We start from the raw sequence: 21,170 nt of genomic DNA on the forward strand, positions 1-21,170 counted from the left end.
CAATTTTATCACTTTTTAAACTGGTACAACAGTCGATCAGGGTCCAATACCTGAAATCCTTTATCTAGAGTTTGCATTTCACATGACATTCCATGTCATATCTCATCATTTCTTATCCTTTCTCATCATTTCATATCATTTCATCTCATTTTAGAGATCCATCACTCTGTTTTTTCTAAACATCTAATCCAGATTCGATACTAAAACCTTTCTTTTGAAAGCAATTTTAAAAACCTGGGTTTTTAAATTGACATTTGCCATTTGGATAACCCCCAGAGCTTTATTTCAAAAGCATTTCTTTAGAAAAACAATCTAAAGAACTCTAGTTGAACTATTTTCAAACCAATTTTCAATCTATTTTGAGACCCATCCAGGTGGCGTCACTTCTGAATCAATGATTTCTTTCAAAATTTGCATAATTCCAATTATTTCAAAATTCTAGTTGAACTAGAACTCTGTGATTTTATATTTTAAGCCCTTTCAATCTTCCATTTATTGATTCTGAATAAGAAGTGGGTCCATACCTTGTTTACTCCACTTATTTGGTCTTTTTCCCAGAGTCCTAATCGAATGAGGACTCTATCTTGCTTTTATTTTTTATTTCATTTTCACTTGTTTTCAAAAGTCCTTTTTAAAATCTCGTCACTTGCTTCTCAGAAAACCAAAAAATTTGAGAGTTTTAGTCGATTTTGGACTCTTCTCCAGAGTCCTAGTCGGATCAGGACTCTGAACTTGACTTCAATTTCTATCTTATTTTCATCTGTTTTCTAAAACTCTCACATTTGTTTTCTAGAAAACCTTAAATTTTAAGAGTTTTAGTCAAATTAAGACTTTGTCCCAAAGTCCCAGTTGGATCAGGATTCTAATTCTGATTTCAGTTTTCATCTTGTTTTCACCTATTTTCGCGAAAAGTTCTCAAAATCTTCTTGTCTGTTTTCAGAAGAATCAAAATTTTCAAAGTTTTAGTCGAATTAAGACTCTGTCTCAGAGTCCTGATCGGATCGAGACTCTATTTTGATTTCTTTTTTAACTCCCATTTTGACTTGTTTTTAAAACCTTTTCGCCTGTTTTAAAAAAAAACCATTTTGTAAAGTTTTAGTCAACTTAGGACTTTATTTCAAGAGTTTCGGTTGAACTAGGACTTTGACCCTAACTTCGTTTTTCAGCTCATTTTATCAAATTCTGAGAAAACCTTTTAAAATTCCTTTATTTATCTTCAAAAAATGCCAGATTTTTAGGGTTTCACTCAAATCAGGATTCTCTCCCAGATTCCTAGTCGGATTAGGACTCTAAATCTTCATGATTTTAATCTTTTATTTTTATTGTTATTTATTTTAAAAACCTTGTTTCTTAACCTTTGTTTTAATCTTTCAAAATCCAATTTTATCAGCCTTCTTCAAGCGGGGCCCACCCTGTAGGGGTGCAAAACCCTAATTTTCAATTTCATTTAATCTTTCATATTTCAAAAATACAAAAAAATTATTAGTTAGTTTAGGTGTTCATTTAAAGTTTTTGAGAAAAAACATATTAACCCCTTTGTTTTTAAAGTTTTAAAATCGTTCTCTGAAAAATGAAGTGGGCCCACTCTAGGTGGCGCCACATTTGAGAGTATTATGGTTAGCTTAGTATCCTAGCTAGGTTAGAAGAGTCAAAATTGATTTTAAAATTTTATTTTCACTTTAAATTTTAACTTTGGTTTTTAAAGTTTTCAAAAAATTAGGGCTTTAAAAAAACCAAATGTGGGCCACATTAGGTGGCGCCACATTTAGAAGTTTTCCAAATCCTTTAGAAGTCTAATTATGTCAATTAGGGTTAGTTAGTTAGAGTCCATTTAGGGTTAGGATCCCACCAAAAATCACCCCTTTTGGATAGAATTTCAAAAGGTCAAATTTCATTAATTAAAATCCTAATTAAGTGGGTTTCAAAAACCTATATAAAGAGTCTTCCAAGGGGGGGTCGACCCCTATGCTCTCTCTCTCCCTTTCTTGCTGCTTATCTCTCCTCCCAGCATCCTCTTCTTCCTGCATTGGAGCTACAACCTTCAATGTAAGCTTTGTTTATTTTATACTTTTTACTTGTTTTAGCCATTTTAGCCATTGACACCCCCCTTTGGTTGTGAGTTTCAAGCTTAGCTTTCGTTCAAGAACCTTAAAATCAATTCAAGAAAGTGATCTAATGCTATTTAAGGGCATTTTTCATGATTCCAATTCGTTGAAATTGTTGGAAATATCAATTTTTATATTTAAGCCAAATAAAAGATGAGATTCGCCCGTTCAATGGGTCGAATCCCTCTTTTCGAAGGCTAAATCAAATTCTAACCGTGTATTTCCTAAATTTTTTTATCATGTTCATGCTTATTTTGGTCATTTAAATGTCAAATTCAAATTTGTGGTGTTATTTTTGTGTTTTCTTTATTATTTATTGTATTTAGATTAGGTTTTTCATGTTTTATCAATAATATATGGATTTCGATCTCGGGCATGCGGGAACCATGTTATTTCATGTTCAAGTTTCTTTCAACAAAATATAATTTTTTTAGGATTAAACCGTGAACATGCCAGTGATTTCTTATAAAAAAATTGGATTACTTTGGATTCTGTAGCCCTATCAAAAAAATAGAAAACCGAACCCTACTTTTTAAGCAGTGAAATCACTATGGGGATTTGTTAACAATTTGCTGAGGCAATATCTCCCTCGTCGAAGATGCGATTGATGATCCGTAAGTTAAAGTGTTTTTGTTATTCTGTCTAGTATTTCTTGTAAATTTTTTAGATTTATATATATATGTTTGATATTTTTTCTTTGACAGAAACCAGAATCGGTTTCACAGGGCCCGTTATACCTTGTTTAAACCCTAGATCAACTTGGGCAGATTGTATCTCCCTAACCAAATATTTGATTGATGATCCATAAAAGGGAAAACCTTCCTCTGTGTGTCTACTTTCACCTACCAAAGTTTTATAATTTTTAAACCTGGTTTGCTATATTTACTTATACCCGAAATAAGATGTAGTTATTTTAACTTGTTACATATAAGCAGGAATCAATCATATATTGCTGGGACGATATCTCTCTAACTGGAGATGATTTTTCTAATATGCAAAAAAGAATTATTTTTTTATATGTATAATATCTCTTTATAAATTTTTATGAATTTTCATGGTGATTTGATACCTGATTTGGGTCTGACACTGTGACAGGTTTGTGCCCGTGAGCAAAATTGCATATTTTAGGGTTTTATTTAATTTTTTATTTTAAAATAATGTCAAAAATATATATTTTTGAATGCAATTTAATTTTATGGTTATCAAAACTATCCATGTCGATTTTTACAGATTTTTGAGTTCATTTGATATATTATTTGATTAAATCAAGAAAATAGGGCGCTCGTAGAATCCCAGTTCGAGTAAAACACTGGTGAAAATCACTATTTTTGTGATATTTTGATTTTTTTATAAAAAGTTTAATATTTTTAGGGTTTGATCAGGTTTATAATCATGCTAGGGTGCTTCACACCCGATTTGGTGTTTATTTGAATCCATTTGAGCTTTAAATCCAAAGTTTTACAAAGATCTTTTCTGAAAACCCTGATTTTAAGGCCATAGTCTTATTTTCAGGGGCATTTTTATCATTTTTCTCAAAATTTTGAATTTTAAAATTGTTTATCTTTATTATTTCTTTAACTTTATATCATTTTTTATTATATTTATTTCAGGAAAACATGGAAAGAGGCTTATATCTGGATAAATCTCTCAATTTCTAGACATTATTGGATAAATCTAGAAAAGCCAACATATCTTCACTAACAAGTTTTCTAGTTTTGCAGGAATATTAAAGATTGTATTTCCTTTTATTTTCCTTTATTTCAATTCAATTAGTGATGTAAAATAAATGTAAATTTGGAATAAGAATTTACTTTTTCTGCTTAGCTTAGGCTGCATTGTATATAATTTATTTCTTTCAATAATGTTAATGTTTGATGGATGATGATTCATGCATATTCGAACTCATCATGGTCTACACGAATGATGCATGCACTAACTTCTAAGGATTTGATAAACTCGGTAGGTTTTGTATTTGTGGTCATAGTCAGAATACGAACGAAACCCAGATTTATCATTTTTTTCTAACACAATCAGCCTACACTCTTAGGCTATCTTAACAAACTATTGCATATTGCAAAGTTTTCTAAATATTTTTCTCTTTTAGTATCAAAATGAATTATATTCAATACGTATTTGTAGCCATAGTTAGGGATACGTGGCAAATTTATTTCATCTAATTTCTATAAGACACATAAACTCTTTTTCAAAGTTTTTTCTTAAAATTCTTCAGAAAATACTTTTGCAAATCACATTAATTCATCTAGGTTAGTTTACATCATGAAAAGTTTTCACAGAGCGACTATTGCTCATCCTTTTGATGTATTTTCCAATTCCATCTCATAAAATTGATTTTCTCAAAAATCATTTGAATTTTCTCATAAATTGATTTTCTCAGAAAGCTCTCCTTTTCTTCAGAAATTGATTTTTCATTCTTTAAAAAATACTTTCTCAATGCAATTCACGATTTTTAAGGTGTTTCCTTTTCCAAGTACTTTCAAGTATTCCAAGCAAACATCATGTTTTCAGTAAAAAAATTTCTAAGTCATAGTACATGCGTGATTCTTTGTGCATTTAAGAAATAGAACATCGATTTAATTAGACAGTTGAGCAAAGCAAAGTAAAGCACTTGATTGATCCTTGGTTTGATTACCCCTGGTTATGACGTCAGGAATGGTTGAACCTCGTACTAACAGACGGGTCCCATTCTTCAGAATTATCCCGCATTTTAAAATGGAGGCAAGTTATTTTTAAAATCTTTTTCAAAGGTCAGTTTGACTCGCAAAAGTAAAATTGCGCATGTGTATCCAAAGGTGTCATGTGTTGATGGTCTAGCTTTACATGAGCTTTAGTTTTACTAGCTATGGTTGGTAGGCATAGTGATTACGTATGTCAGAGCTCTTACCAAAGTAGAACATCGATGACCCCCTATACTCGCCTGAAAATAAACATATCAAGAGCCCTTTATTTATTGTTTTTTTCCGTCAGGCTTGTCTCATACATGCTTTCTTTTTTGATACATGTCTTATGCCATGTAATTTCTGGTTCTGTGATTTTAGATGGCTCGAGTACTATCTCTTTTCTTGATGGATCTAATTTTAGTAATTGAAAATAAATTATCCTTTTCACATTATGGTATATAGATTTGGATTTGGCCTTAAGAAATGATGAACCGGCTACCCTGACAGAACAAAGCACTGCTGAATAAAAAAAAGTGCTTTTGAGAAGTGGGAGCACTCGAATAGACTTAGCTTATTGCTTTTGCAATCTAAGGTGGCTAAGAATATTCGCAGTGTTATCCCGCAATGCAGAACAATGAGAGAATTCCTGAGTGCCATTGAGGCAGAGTTTGTCAGTTTGAATAAGACCAGGCTAGTACCCTAATATCAAAACTCATATCTATGAAGTATTCTGGAGGGGGTAATATTCGCCACTACATTTTGGAAATGAGGAACATAGTGTCCCAACTGAATGACATGAAACTGATCATTTTTGACTGATTCCTAGTGTATTTAATTTTGGCATCCCTACCTATGGAATATGGTCCTTTTAAGATCTCTTATAATACACATAATGATGAATGAACTTATATTCAAGTGTGTTGAGGAAGAAAAGAGATTAAAAGGAGAGAATATGCAAAATACACATATGGCTTCTCATGGATCCAAGGTAGGACCAAAGAAAAATGCTAGGAAGAAGTCAGCAGAAGAAAAGTCATCTCAAAGCAAGCAACCCGATTATACTCCCATGAAGTGATTCTTTTGCAAGAAGAAGAGACACAGGAAGGCGGATTGCATAAAGTACAAGAAATGGTTAGAAAAGAAAGGTAATTTATCATTTGTTTCTCATGAATGTAATTTATTACATATTCTTAAAAATAGCTGATGGATTGATTTTGGTGCTACTGTTCATATTGCCAATTGTTTGTAATCATTCTTGAACAAAAGGGAACCAATAATGCATAAGAAGAGAATCTATTCGAGGAACAAGATGCGTTCGCATATTAAAGGTGTTGGGACCTGCAGAATCACTTTAGATACCGACGTAGATTTGGATCTTCATGATATTTTTTATGTTCCATCATATAGTAGAAATTTAATTTCAATTTCAAGGTTGGATAAATTTGAATATTGTTTTAAATTTGAAAACTCCAATTTATTCATATACAAAAATTCAATTGAAATTGGTTATGCTTTTGTTTATGATAGTTTATATAAACTAAATGTAAAGATCCAAACTCAGGAGTCTTTGACTTCTGAATACACGTTGGTTGAGAACAAACATAACATGATTAATGATAAGTCCTACATGCTTTGGCATCAAAGGTTGTGTCATATCTCTAAAAAGAAAATAAAGAAACTTGTAAATACAGGAATTTTGAAATCCCTAGATTTTACTCACAATGACCCGTGTGTTGATTGTATAAAGGCTAAGCAAACAAAATATATAAAGAGGGTGCCAAACGTAGTAGTGAGATATTAGAAATAGTCCATACGAATGTATGCAGACCTTTTACCCCCAATTACACAAACGAAAAATATTTTATCACCTTTATTGACGACTATTCTCCGTATATGTATCTCTACTTGATTTATGAAAAATTTGATATTTTTTAAATATTTAAAGAATTTAAGAAAGAAGTAGAGAAACAAACTGATAAAGTTATTAAGATAGTCATATCTGATAGAGGTGGCGAATATTATAGTAGGTTTACTGAAATGGGGCAAAAGGAATGACCATTAGCACGATTTCTCAAAGCGGAAGGCATTGTGCCTCAGTATACCATACATGGTAGTGCTTACCAAAATGGTGTAGTTGAGAAGAGAAATTATACGCTTAAAGAAATAATTAAGGCCATGTTGAATTATTCAACACTTCCCATCAAGTTGTGGGATGAAACCTTAAAGACTGATGTGTATATTTTGAATAAGGTTCCTACAAAATCTGTGCCTAAAATTTCTTACGAGTTGTGGATAGGTAAGAAACCATCATTGTCATATATGCATATATAGGGATGTTCTGCAAAGACTAAGTTGTATAACTCCCACATTAAAGCCTTTAATCCAAGAACAACCAGTGGATACTTCATTGGCTATCCAGAGAGATCAAAGGGATATAAGTTTTATTGTCTGTCTCATTCACCACAGATTGTTGAAATGGATAAGGCAAAATTCCTTGAAGATGGTTTAGTTGGATTAAGTGCACTTCAAAATCTTGGTTTTGAGGAAATACATGATCTAGTTTCGTTACCTATTGAGGAGAACACTAAGAGATACTATATTGTTATTCCTAATAATGATGTGGTTGATTACCCGATTGCTGATGTACAAATCCAAAATAAATCTATTATGTATAATGTAAAAGAACACAAACAGAATGAACAAGTTCAATCTAAACCTGTAGATCAACCTGTTTGGAGATCCACAAGAGTATAAAAATCTACCATACATCCTGATTATGTGGTGAACCTTCTGGAGCATGATGTTTTCATAGATATAAATGATGACACATTGACTTTTATAGAAGCTGTTGAAAGCAAACAATCTTCGCACTGGATAAAAGTCATGAAAGAAAAGTTGAACTCTATGGCTATGAATCAAGTGTAAGATCTTGTCGAGTTACCTAAATGAGTAAAATTCATAGAGTGTAAATGGGTCTTTAAGATCAAAAGAGACTTCAAAGGTGACATAGAGAGATATAAGGCAAGATTGGTTGCTAAAGGATTCACTCAGATGGAGGGCATTGACTATAATGAGACATTCTCTCATGTCTCAACTAAGGAGTCAATGAGGATAATTTTGTCCCTCATAGCTCATTATGACTTAGAGCTACATCAGATGGATGTGAAAACAACGTTCCTCAACGGAGATCTAAATGAAGAGGTATACATGAAACAACTTCTTAGTTTCTCTAAAGATGATCGTTTAGTTTGCAAGCTTAACAAATCAATATATGGACTTAAACAGGCCTCCCAACAGTGGTACATTAAATTTTCTCATGTCATCGTGACTTTCGGGCTTACAGAAATATTATTGATTGATGTATATACCTTAAAGAAAGTGGGAGTAAGTTCATCATATTGATGTTGTATGTAGATGATATACTACTTGCAACCAACGATATAAAGTTACTTGTAGAGACAAAAATGTTTATTACATCATATTTTGACATAAAAGATATGGGTGAGGTTGCTTATATACTTGGCATAGAGATCTGTCGAGACAGATCAAAAGGTTTTATAGGTCTCTCCCAAAGATCCTACATAAATAAGATATTAAAGTGATATGGGATGGAGAATTGTTCTCCTGGTGCATCACCCATATCAAAAGGTGATAAACTGACCCTAAAGGATTGTCCACAGAACGATATTGACAAAGCACATATGAGTGTTTATCCATATGCATCAGTTGTTGGTAGCTTGCAATACGCGCAGACTTGTTCACGTCCATATATTTCTTTCGCACTTGGAATGCTTGGTAGATTTCAGTCTAACCCAAGCATATCTCATTGGAAAGCTGTTAAGAAAGTCATGCGGTATTTGCAAGGGACAAAAGATTATATGTTGATGTATCATAAGGTTAATCACCTTAAGGTCATTGGCTACTCAGATGCGGACTTAGGAGGGTGCCTTGATAGTAGAAAGTCTACTACAGGTATGTCTTCCTACTTGCTAGGGGCACGATCTCTTGGAGGAGTGTAAAACTGACGATCACTACTGCTCACTCCATGGATGCAGAGTTTATAGCATTATACGAGACTACTTCGTAAGCCATATGGTTGAAGAACTTCATATCACAGTTAAAGGTGGTTGATTTCATCAAGAAGCCACTGAAGGTCTACTGTGATAATGAAGCTGCAATATTCTTTTCGAATAACAATACGAGTACTACATCATGTAATCATATGGAATTAAAGTACTTTGTTGTTAAAGAAAGGACAAAGAATTATCTAGTACATATTGTTAATATTGGTACCAAAGAGATGATTGTTGATCCTCTTACTAAAGGCTAGCACTGAGATTGTATTTCGAACATGCATTGAAGATGTACTTGTTCAACTCTTTTTGACATATGCATAAGAATAAAGTGATCACACACAGTTTTGATTCTCATTATGGTCATTTTTGTTAATCACATAAGTATTAGAGATTTAACTAAGGATTTGTAGAATAGATTTTAAAGGTCAATCTATTCATCAAGTCATTCCCATAAGTTATTCGGTTAAGGGTTTATCGCTGGGAAAAGCGGGAGAATGTTGGAGTCACCCATGTATAAGGACTCTCCAAGAGGTATCCCTATCGGATAAACCTTACCATTTGGAGGGAACAATTATCTTTAACTATTTCTTAGTAAAGGTTAATGCTATAAAAATGGTATTGATGAGAGACCCTTGTGCAGAAACAAAAGCTAATCAACGCAGTTGATTATTTTGGGATTCAGATCCTGCTCATTGTCGTTGGAGGGCCTGCGCTCATCAAGGGTTGCGATCAGCTGAGGAGACAAACATCTCAGAGATGATAGATCAGGTTCACTCATCGTCCATTATCAGACAAACATGGCCTCTTCAGGTATGTTCTCTCTCATTTTTTGCGCAGGCACCAACAGTGAAAAAAATTTATCTTGTGCGCAAAAGAGTATTGCGCCGGTAAATCTTTGCTTTTTTTCTGGGGTCCGCATGCGAGTACAGTAGTAAAACCTTGTTTTCTTGCAGCGAATGGTGGAGATGATTTAGGAACGTTCTCTTTCCAAGCTGGTGGATCACCTCTTTTGATAGACTCCACCCAAATTGGCATCCTAGGTGTCAAATCAGGACCCGCCTCAAAAAAGGAGCGGCTTGGTTTAGGGGACCTCATAACGGTGAATCCTCTATGATGCTGGACCTTAAAGGTGGGTCCCGGTTGGTTAGAAAAAGACGCGTGGCTCAACCCAAGGTGGGTCGCATAGCGCAAGCATTGGAGAACAAGATCCACGATCCAGATCCTAATGGGGTATCTCCCAGTGATGATCACGCAGGTAATGATGTTCACGTTGATAAGGTTAGTGGGCCTACAGTAGGTCGAGCATTTAAGGAGTGCAGAATTGATGAAGTGATCCAAGTTGTTGGCCACGACAGTAGTCATGATACAATCATTCAGCCTGGAGCTAACTCTAGCTTGATTCTTTATCAACAACAGATCATTGTGTGGAATGTTTGTGGGTTAGGTACGTAGGTCATGGGCAAGAATAGAGATTGCTCGGTTATTGCAGAGTATGAAGGCTGAACCGGTGCTTTTGTTGGAGACTAAACTTGCCATAGAGAATATGAACAAAGTTATGAAGGACTTTGAGGGAATTTCCAATATTACAAAACCTGTAGAGTGCTTTGCGTATGAAAAAGCCAATACCTGCATCTAGAAGTTATTGCCATCACTGACCAGAGTCTCACAGTTAAGATAACTCACAATAAACTCTACATTCTCAAGGTATTCATGCACGTAACTACTATGGGCGGAGACATGCACTTTGGGAGCATCTAGGTCAGCTTTGTGGTCATGGGCCGTGGGCCTTGCTCGGTCATTGGAATTCTGTCAGATCTATAGAGGAGAGGTGGGGTTCTCAGGTAGACTCTTTGGCCATTCATGACTTTAACTCCTTTATTGATGATTGCCATCTTACGGAAATCGAAAATAATAGTGCTAAAAGGTAGTTGGTTTCTAGCCAGCAAGATTGATCGGGTTCTGGTGAATTGTGAGTGGATGAATTTGTTTTCGGATTCGATGTTGGAGTTCATTCCTAGTCTTGTTTATGATAATGTGGAGTTCTTGTTAAAATGGGAGCTTGTCACTTACAAATGTCAACCACCATTTAAATTTCTTTTTAATATGTGAGCTTCTTTCCCTGAGTGTGGTAAAATCATACAGGATTGCTGACAGCTTTCTGTGGCAGGTGTTCCTATGTTTCGGGTTGCTAGTAAACTTGATGAAATCAAACGGCGGTTGAAGGTTTTGTCAACACAGCGTGTGAGCCACATTGACAGGTGAAAATCAGATCTTCAGGAAGAAATGAGGATTGTGCAAAGTAGGATTTATTCTGGAGATTTGGGAGCTGTGGCTCAGATTCAGTTTCTTCGAGACAAGGTGTGACATTGTCTTGTGATGGAGGAAAGCTTTTCGTGCCAAAAATCACGGGTGCAGTGGATTTTCGAAGGTGATCTCAACACATTTTCCATGCTCGATTCAAACGTAATATTCAAAGGAATTCGATCAGATTTATTGAGACGGCTACGAGTGATCGTGTTGACTCTCCACTAGCTATGAAACGGGAGAACAGGGTTTTTTTTATGGAGCTCTTTATGAAGAATCCTCGGGTGGCGGATCCGAGGGTTGATGATATTGATAAAATTGATGCTTGTTAGCCAAATCTCTGACTCGAAAATATAAAAAAAAAATGCCATTTTTTAATGAAATCGGATAGTGTTCCGAGCTCGGATGAATTTCCAGTGTTCTTTTATCAGAAGTATTGGGGGCATTGTGAGATATGAGGTGTCGCAAGAATTTTTTTGAATCAGGGCATCTCCTAAAACACATAAATGCCACCCATATCTCTCTTATTCTGAAGGCTGCACGGGCAACGAAGATGAAGGATTTTCATCTAATAAGTCTTTGCAATGTGATTTTCAAGCTTATTTCTAAAGTGATGGTGAATAGGATGCATCCTGTTCTACAAAAAAATCATCTGGGAGAATCAACATGCGTTTTTGTCAAGGAAAGTACTTCTATTGCGTACGAGGCAGTGCATTCTCTAGAGTCTAGTGCGTCATGTTTAAATTTGATCTTGCTAAAGCATATGATAGAGTGGACTGAGAATTTTTGGAGAGCTCCCTGCTTTTCCTTGGGATTCATGATAAATGGATTCAAAGGATAGGATGACTTGTGTGTCAATGCTCACTTTTGTAGTTCTTGTAAATGGTGAGCCCAACGATACTTTTTGTTAGATAACACTCAAGCAATAAAATGAAGAAACAAGAACAATCAAATCACAAAGAAGAGGGACACACATTTACGTGGAAAAACCTCTCCTCAAACTAAAGAGAGTAAAAAACCACGGCCGTCTAGAGAGAAATATTATTATTCTTTCTGACTGCTACAAGAGAGAAAGAAAAGAAAGCATTTATACAAGGCAAGAGCGACAACCCTAAACCTAAACAAATCGAGTCTGATCCATAAGAAACCAGGTCTCAAACATAAGCGGGACCCGCTTGGGGGAGCCCCCAGACCCTCTTCCTGCAAGGGCAAAAACTCTGAATCAAGACTCTACAACTCATCACCCCCCCTCCCTGTTCTTGTTTTTATTGGTCATGAAGCTACTGATCAGGAGATTGAAAGATGCTGAAATCAGTTCTCAAATTATTCTAGCCTCAATTAAGTCCTTCAGGTGGAGTCAGATGCTCTTTTTTCCCTAAAAGATTCAAAGAATTTTGTTGAAAATTTTCATAGTACTGGAGCATTTCCAACGGGTTTCGATCGGGCCTCCTAATCAGTAAGGAGAAGTATACTTTCATCCCATTTAATTTGTGCCTTGGTAGAATCTTATATACTCTGTCTATATTTAGATGGAAGCTAGAGAAACTCCCATTCCAGTACTTAGGAGTGCCCGTTTTCACGGGGAGATTGACTCCAATCTTCTTTGTGCGCCCCTCTTATTGTCAAGTTTAGGAAAGATTTAGACACATGGAGTGGTACTCTTTTTATCTCAGGCTGGTCGTTTGGTGCTTATTAAAAAGGCGTTTGCCTTGTATCCGATTTATTGGATGGTGTTTCCATCTCCCTAAGAAGATTATTGATAAACTTGAACAGTTGATGTCCTGTACGGGGGAGGTCTGTAAGAGGGAGTGGATATCGTGGAAGGAGGTTTTAAGTATGGTTCCTTACTGGGTACTAAGGTTCTCATTGAATCTTTCAGGCGAGACATTGTTGCTGCTACAAACAAGTTGTTAGAAGGAAGAGAAAGTAGTCTCTATGTTGATTTCTGATATGACCAATTTGCTTTTTAGCAAATGTTTGCTCATTGATAAATCTTGTAATTACGGGGCTGTTTGGCTGGCTCAGATGGGGTTCACTAGCAGGAATAGAGTTTGTAAGGATAAACCTCCAGACTGGTTTCCCTCTTTGCTTGACTTGTAATGTTTTTTGATATCTTGTAACTGGTAGGGGGTCTGCCTAACCCCACCTTGCTTATAAAAAAAAACAAGTCTCCAAAAGAAACAAGTCTCCAATGATTCGCACCCACATATAGGGCTGCAAACAAATCAGATATGATCGGATATTCGATCTGAGAGTGACTTTTTTTTTCTGGATATCTGAATGTACATTCTGATCATATTCATATCTATCTAATCAGATTACTTTTGGATTCAGATCAGTATTTTAAGTCAGATACTAAATCGATCCCATTTCAAGACTGACCTGATTACATTTTTTTACATGTAAATAGCTTGTTTTGTTCTTTTTTGTTTTTGATCCAGTATTACATGTATTTCGGTTTCCGATTCAATCTTTCCTCCTCAAATCAGATTTGGATATGGCTTCAGATTCGTATCTACTATTTCAGATCTGGCAAGATCCATCCCGAATGCAACCTGTTTACACCCCTACCCGCATATAGTTCACAGTACTCTGCAGGTAGGGTTGGTGAATGAGCCAAACTTGATGTAGTTCATGACCAGCTCAAGCTAAATGAGCTGAACATGAGCAAGCTCCATGAAAAAGTACATTGTTACAGAATTGAAAGTAATATTGCACGAACTTTAGAACAATTCAGCGAGGCTCAGGTTAACTGGTTTACAGAGAAACTACACTCTTTCAAAGATGGAATAAAGTAGAGTTTGAATTCAAAACTTGTTACTTTATTTTATTTTTTGAAAGGCAAGCTGGGGTTAGGCGGACCCCTATCAGAACAAGAGCCGCCGCCCATGTGGCAGAGGGATTCGATCACAGGACCCGCTTATCACATGGGATAAGTAGAGAATTCAAAACTTGTTACTTGCAAGCCAAACACTTTTACTATTCATTATATAGCATTTGCTGTCCTCGTGGATAAGGAACCCTGGTTAAATTCACAGGATGAGGTTGTTTTGACAAAATCTGACCTTATGAATGTGTTTAGCAGGTCAAAATAATACAATAGGAATTGACAAAAAAAAAAGCCAGGAAAAAGAGTTTTACCTACATTATTTGTGTGGTAGTGAAGAGTCAGTACATATACAACTAACTTTGCTGAAAGAAAAGATAAGCTCGTCCTCTGTCTGTCTCTGTCTCTCTCAGCCCATCGCCACAACACGATGTCCCCCTCTGCAACTGCTAGCGAACGATCCAACCTCCAGGCTCTCCTCTTCCCTCTGATGGCACAAGGCCACACCATCCCCATGGTCGACATAGCTCGCCTCCTCGCCCACCGAGGCGTGGCCGTCACCCTAGTCACCACCTCTCTCAACTTCCCCCGATTCCAATCGACCGTCGAACGCTTCGTCTCCCTCGGCCTCGACATTCGAGTGGCGCAGCTCCCCTTCTCTCCTCAAGCGTCAGGCCTGCCCGAAAACTGCGAGAATCTCGACTCCTGCACCTCCAAAGAGATGGCCGTCAAGTGGCAGCTAGCGACCTGGACGCTCCAGGCCCCCTTCGAAGCACTCGTCGAGGCCTCCCCTCCCGACTTCATCGTATCCGATGTCTTCCTCCCTTGGACCGCAGAGATCGCCCGCAGGCTCAGCATCCCCAGGTTCGCCTTCAACGGCACCTCCTGCTTCTACCTCTCCTTCATGCGCTTCCTTCGCGGTTATAACACGACGGTTTCTTCGGATTCAGAGGAGATGCTTCTTCTGGAGGGCTTTCCAGAAAGGATATCGTTCTCGAGAGACCATCTATCGAATATTATGTACAAGACGAGGGACCAGATCAACGATCCCGGACTCGTTAAATTCCTGGAGGGAGTCGTTAAAGCCGACGCTGCGACGGAGGGTATGGTTATGAACAGCTTCTATGAGTTGGAGCCTTCGTATGTAGAGTACTACAAAGGAGCGACCGGCAAGCCAGTATGGACCATCGGCCCCGTCTCGCTCTGCAATACACGGGAGGTCGACAAGGCGGAGAGGGGCAACAAGGCTTCCATCGAAGAGCGCCGGTGTTTGGATTGGCTGGACTCCAAGGAGCCGAACTCTGTGGTTTACGTGTGCTTTGGTAGTGTTAGTGCCATCTCAGAGGCTCAGCTGCTGGAAATCGGGCTGGGTCTTGAAGCTTCTGGCTACTTCTTCGTTTGGGTGATCAGAGGAAATGCCATCGACAACCTCTCGACTGAGCTCGAGGAGAGGTTGCAGAGCAGGGGCTTGATCATAAAGGGCTGGGCTCCGCAGCTGCTGATACTCTCGCACCCATCGGTGGGGGCGTTCGTGACGCACTGCGGGTGGAATTCCATACTGGAAGGGGTGAGCAGCGGGGTGCCGCTCATCACCTGGCCGCTGTTTGTGGAGCAGCACGCGAACGAGAGGCTGGTGGTGCAGGCGTTGAGGACGGGAGTTGCGGTGGGGAACCTGTTCGTGGGGGATTTTGGGGAGCAGTGCGTTGAAGGGGTCAGGAGAGAGGAGGTAACGAAGGCTGTCGTTGCCGTGTTGGGCGACGAGGGGGTGAGGCGCAGAGCCGATGAGCTTCGAGAGAAGGCGAAGAGGGCCGTTGAGGAAGGTGGTTCCTCTCACTCCAACTTGACTCTCTTTCTTGAGTATGTTATGTCACATACTCCCCATAGGAAATGAAGAGAGAGAGGTAAATCTTCAAGCTGCTAGGCAACTAAGCAGCTGCAAAGCAGAGAAATGCGCAGGAAAACACTGTTATGAGATTTTTGGAATGAAGTTGATGGACGTTATATACAAGACGTTATATACAATGTACTTTGCTAGATTTTCTCTTTATGATTGAAAGGTATGACCATAATATCTCTTGGTTCTATAAGAGCTTTGATTATATATTGTATTAATGTGGAAAATTGTAATTCAAATTATCTTTGTAAATTATAATCATGGTGGTGTTTGGTGAGTGTTTGCAGAATGATGGGGATGGTGGGTGAGAGGAGAGGGTGGTGTATGTTCTGTGTTCAGGGATCTAAATGAGCACCACTTATACAAGCACATGGGGCTCGTATTCCTGTGTATGTTGACATCACTTAGCATTGGAGTGTGGTGCGGTTGCAAAGACTTAAGTACCTTTTCTTGCTATTGTTCTCATAAAACGATGGTTTGAGAAAATGATAAAAATGCCCTTCATTCAAAAAAGAAAAAACAAACAGTTCAAAAAAAGGACAAACATGTCCTCCATCCAGAAAGTCAAGGATGATGTTGACTCTTCAAAGTCTACCCAGCGAAACGAACCATAATTGTTTGAGAAAATGATAAAAATGCCCTTTATTCAAAAAAGAAAAAACAAACAGTTCAAAAAAAGGACAAACATGTTCTTTATCCAGAAAGTCAAGGATGATGTTGACTCTTCAAAGTCTACCTAGCGAAACGAACCTTAATCGTTTCGCCGATGGTAATCTGGCGAAACGATGGTGAGTCGACGATCCAATGGTCATCTGACGAAACAAACATAAGCCATCAAAAATGTCCGTTTGAACTTTTCATCGACATCTTCTTCTTCTTCTTCCTTCTCCGTAAAACACTGTAAAACCCTCTCTCTCTCTAGAGAAGAATCAAGGGAGGTAAAGAGTCCCCCCTGGAGAAGGCCATGAACATCAACCCTCTCACTCTCTCTCCCTTCTCTCTCTACTTCTGTGCCTGATTTAGAGTTTTTGCCCTTATAAGAGGGGGGTCCGGGGGCTCCAACAATGATTTATAGTATTATCGGGCTTTCCTACAACAATTTGTAGTATTTTTGGGTCTCCAACGAAACGCTATAGTGATTTGTGGAAGACACTACAAATCGCAAATCGCTATAGCGATTTGTAGTGTCTTCCGCAAATCGCTATAGCGATTTATAGTGTCTTCCGCAAATCACTATAGCGATTTGTAGATTCTTCCGCAAATCGCCATAGCGATTTGTAGTGTCTTCCGCAAATCACTATAACGATTTGTAGTGTTATTCAGTAAGCAAATCGCTACCCGAATTAGGACCAACTTGTCAGGGCCATATCTCCCTAACCAGAGGTCATATTCCAAATCCGTAAAAAGTGGTGTCTTCGTTATTGAGTCTAGTTTATTTCTGTAAATTTTCAGCGATTTCTATTATCATTTCATTCCTCATTTTAACTAAAAACCAAACCCCTGTTATTTTGTGTTATTTGAGTTGCACAACACCATTCTCGCTTGACATCCACATCTTGATTCTGGCATGCTTCTTGTTAGATTTTCCATTGATTTCTTCCAACCTTGCTTGGAACAAAAATATGTCTTTCTCACCACGATACTCTGTGCATTTTTGGACCACGACACCCGAGACCCGTGCCGGGAGGAGCCCCCGGACCCCCCTCCTGTAAGGGCAAAAACTCTAAATCAGGCTCCACAACGAATCAAGTTGAACGATGCTACCCATGCTGGGAGGAGCCTCCAAACCCTCCTCCTATAAGAGCAAAAACTCTAAATCAAGCTCCACAATGAATCAAGTTGAACGATGCTATCCACGCTGGGAGGAGCTCCCAAACCCTTCTCCTATAAGGGCAAAAACTCTGAATCAGACTCCACAACTCATCAAGTTGAATGATGCTACCCACGCTGGGAGGAACCCTCAGACCCCCCTTTCTGTAAGGGTAAAAACTCTGAATCAGACTCCACAACTCTTCAAGTTGAATAATGCTACCCATGTTGGGAGGAGCCTCTAGACCCATCTCCTGTAAGGGTAAAAACTCTGAATCAGGATCTACAACTCATTTTGTTGAATGATGCTACCCACGCTGGGAGGAGCCCCCAAACCCTCCTCCTGTAAGGGTAAAAGCTTTGAATCAGGCTCCACAACAGTCAATGTGCAGGTCAGTCGGTGCTTGATGGAGCAATGTAGGATCTTCTGCTGGATGTGCACAGAAGCAGAAAGAGAAGGGAGAGAGAGAGAGTGAGAGGGTTGATGTTCATGGCCTCCTCCAGGGGAGATTTCTTTCTCAGATAATTCTGCAGTGCAGAGACTGGGTCTTAAATAATCATCTTCGGGGCACTTAAGTCTTTACAACCACTCCTTTTCAAGAATCGTCATTTTTTTTTGCACCAATGGAGGAGAGGGTACTTAAGTCTTTGCAATCGCATCAAACTCCAATGCTAATTAATGCTGACAAACATGGGGATACGAGACACACATGCTTACATACGTGGTGCTCTTTGGGACCCCCGAACATGAGATGTAGCTAACTCCCCTGTTCGGGGGGGGGGGGGGGGGGGGCATATAACCTGCTTTGGGGTGAGAGTGATTGGTCTGTTCGGTTTTCCTCATTTCCGTTTCTTGTATCCTCTTTGTTCAGTTGAATACTGAGGTTTCCTTGTTTTCTTTTAAAAAGTCTCTCACCGGAGAGAGAGAGAGAGAGAGAGAGAGAGAGAGAGAGAGAGAGAGAGAGAGAGAGAGAGAGAGAGAGAGAGATGCAAAGGCAACGAGAAATGTTGAATCTCATTGGGGAGTGAAGCAAATTGAATAAAAAGGGGGAAGGAAGATAGTGTTGCTAGAATCTACTGCTTTTGTTTTTGAATTATAGAATTTACTGCTTCGTTTAAGTTAGTTCTTTTGAATTTGTGGCCTATGATATACATTCAACAGTGGAAAGGTCATATCATGAGGAAAAAACAATAAATACCTTGAACTTTGTAGAAGGAACCAATGTATCGTAGGCATCAATTATGATAAAAATAGATGGATGATCTGGAAGCATGATTGTGATCCATAAACGGGCTTTTCAAGCGCTTAAAAATCAACACACCAAATGCCTGAAAGTGTCACAATTAAGAATTTCATGTATTTGTTTCAGAACAACTTGATCCGAAGTGGTGTTTCCTAATAAAAGAACCATGCCAAATGCATCTGTAGGCTAAAACTGAGTAGACAATATCCATAACTATGATATCATTCTGGATAGTATGATGCTAATGATAATGTCTGATACTCACCCCCAACAACCTGTTGGGAAATGATAGGCACACATTCGATGAATTGACAAACAAATAAATGAAAAAAAAGAAGAAATCAAACCACATGAAGAACAAAGATTTATGTGGGTCGACAAGAATTGCGTATTTTCACGGCCACACTGAAACCCTATTATTCGATTCTAAGATATCTTACAAAGGGCGGATGACCTTCTTTAAGTAGAAGAAGCCAAAGAGTGTTACAAAAAGCTCTGCAAGTGGAATTTGAATATTACAAAGACTATGCAAGATTTGTAATCTAATCAAGGAGTAGTCTGATCCTACAAAGAAGTCTAGGATAAAATTATAAAACTACCTTCCAAAAGGATTCATATCCAGGTAGGAAACGGTTCCACACTCCTCTAGCAATCTCTTACTTGGAGATTGATTTCCTTCCAACAGTCTCATCTTGTAACTTCTTCCTCAAGCAGTCCAGGGTCTCGATGTGATGCCACCAACTCCTATCCGTGAGGTCTTTGAGAAGTTTTGCATACCTTTAGCTTCTCAACTGTAACTTTCTTGGTTTGCATATTTGCATAATTTTTGTTGGTATGGATTTTCTCAAAGATAAACTATCCATTTTCAAGAAAAGAGCAGATAAAATGATACCTTATGTCTATATGTTTCATTTTGTAATGGAATGCCAAATTCTTTGCAAGATAAATTGCATTCGATGATTGCCCAATTCAGACAAAAGGTTCCTAAGCCATATCATCTTCTTACATGATTCCACTGCTGCAACATATTAGACTTCTGTAGTGAACAGGAAAACTATCTTTTGAAGCGTTGAAGCCCAACTGATTGTTGCACTACCTCGAGTAAATATATAACCTGTAGTGTTTTTCCTGCTATAAAGATCACCAGCAAAATTCGAGTCCACGAACCCATGAAGTCTAATCTCTGACCCTCCATACCAGAGTCCCACATCTATAGTACCTCTCAAATATTTGAGAATCCATTTTATAACTTTCCAATATGTCTTGCCTGGAATGTTCATAAATCGGATGACAAGTCCCACTGCATGTGCAATATCCGAATTTGTACACACCATAACATACATAAGACTTCCAAGAGTTTAAGCATATGAAACTTTCTTCATATAAGCCTTCTCATCTGGATTTTTTGCACACTGGTTTTTGCTAAGCCTGAAGTGAGCAGTCAATGGACTATTGGAAGGCTTTGCCTTTTCCATGCTGAATCTTTGTAAAATTTTCTCAATATACTAGGTCTGCGACAACTTCAACTTCCTCTTTACTCTACCCCTGTTGATTCTCATACCAAGGATTTGTTTAGCTAGACCCAAATCCTTCCATTGCAAGCTCCTTTGACAACTCACTTTTGGGGTTCTATATTTCTTCCATGCTTGATCTTACAACAAGCATATCGTCTACATACAATAGCAATATGATGTAAGAGTTATCAAGTTTCTTAAAATAACAACATTGGTCAGTATTGCATCTCCCATGACCATACACAAACATAAATTTGTCAAATTTAATATACCATTGTCTAAGAGTTTGCTTTAAACTATATAGACTCTTCTTGAGTCTACACACTAAGTTCTCATTTTCTGGAGCTAGAAAACCATATAGATGATGCATATGAATTTTCTCCTCTAAATCAAAACGGAGAAATACAGTTTTTACATCTAGTTGCTCAAGGTGTAATCTTCTGAAGCCACCAAACTCAAGATAGTTCTTATAGTAGTCAACTTGACAACAAGAGAAAATATCTTAGTGTAGTCTATACCTGATTTTTGCTGAAACCCTTTTACCACCAATTTGACCTTATACCTCTTGGTGTCATCTTGTTCTTCTTTCAGTCTGTAGACCCATTTATTGTAAAGAGTTTTTTTTTCCTTCAGGCAATTGGACCAACCTATAAAGTGTTGAGAAACTCAGTTTTGATGTCACATAATATGATACACTGTCTCATTTGATTTTATATGAT

The 21,170-nt window shown here is 37.9% G+C and overlaps 1 protein-coding gene across 1 annotated transcript; it reads left to right on the forward strand.

Annotated features, from left to right (window-relative positions):
* Positions 1 to 14,363: 14,363 nt before the first annotated feature.
* LOC149816654 (UDP-glycosyltransferase 73C6-like) lies at positions 14,364 to 16,159 on the forward strand. The gene has a single exon (XM_089987633.1). It carries the CDS (start codon positions 14,421 to 14,423, stop codon positions 15,879 to 15,881), a length of 1,461 nt encoding a protein of 486 aa, XP_089843759.1. The 5' UTR covers positions 14,364 to 14,420; the 3' UTR covers positions 15,882 to 16,159.
* Positions 16,160 to 21,170: the final 5,011 nt, after the last annotated feature.

This window comes from Nuphar pumila, chromosome 14 (genome assembly GCF_984573655.1).
Source record: "Nuphar pumila chromosome 14, dmNupPumi1.hap1.1, whole genome shotgun sequence".
Classification (NCBI taxonomy): domain Eukaryota; kingdom Viridiplantae; phylum Streptophyta; class Magnoliopsida; order Nymphaeales; family Nymphaeaceae; genus Nuphar; species Nuphar pumila.

Coding starts and splice junctions, on each gene's coding strand:
- LOC149816654 (XM_089987633.1), top strand. CDS start 14,421: ATGTCCCCCTCTGCAACTGCTAGCGAACGATCCAACCTCCAGGCTCTC.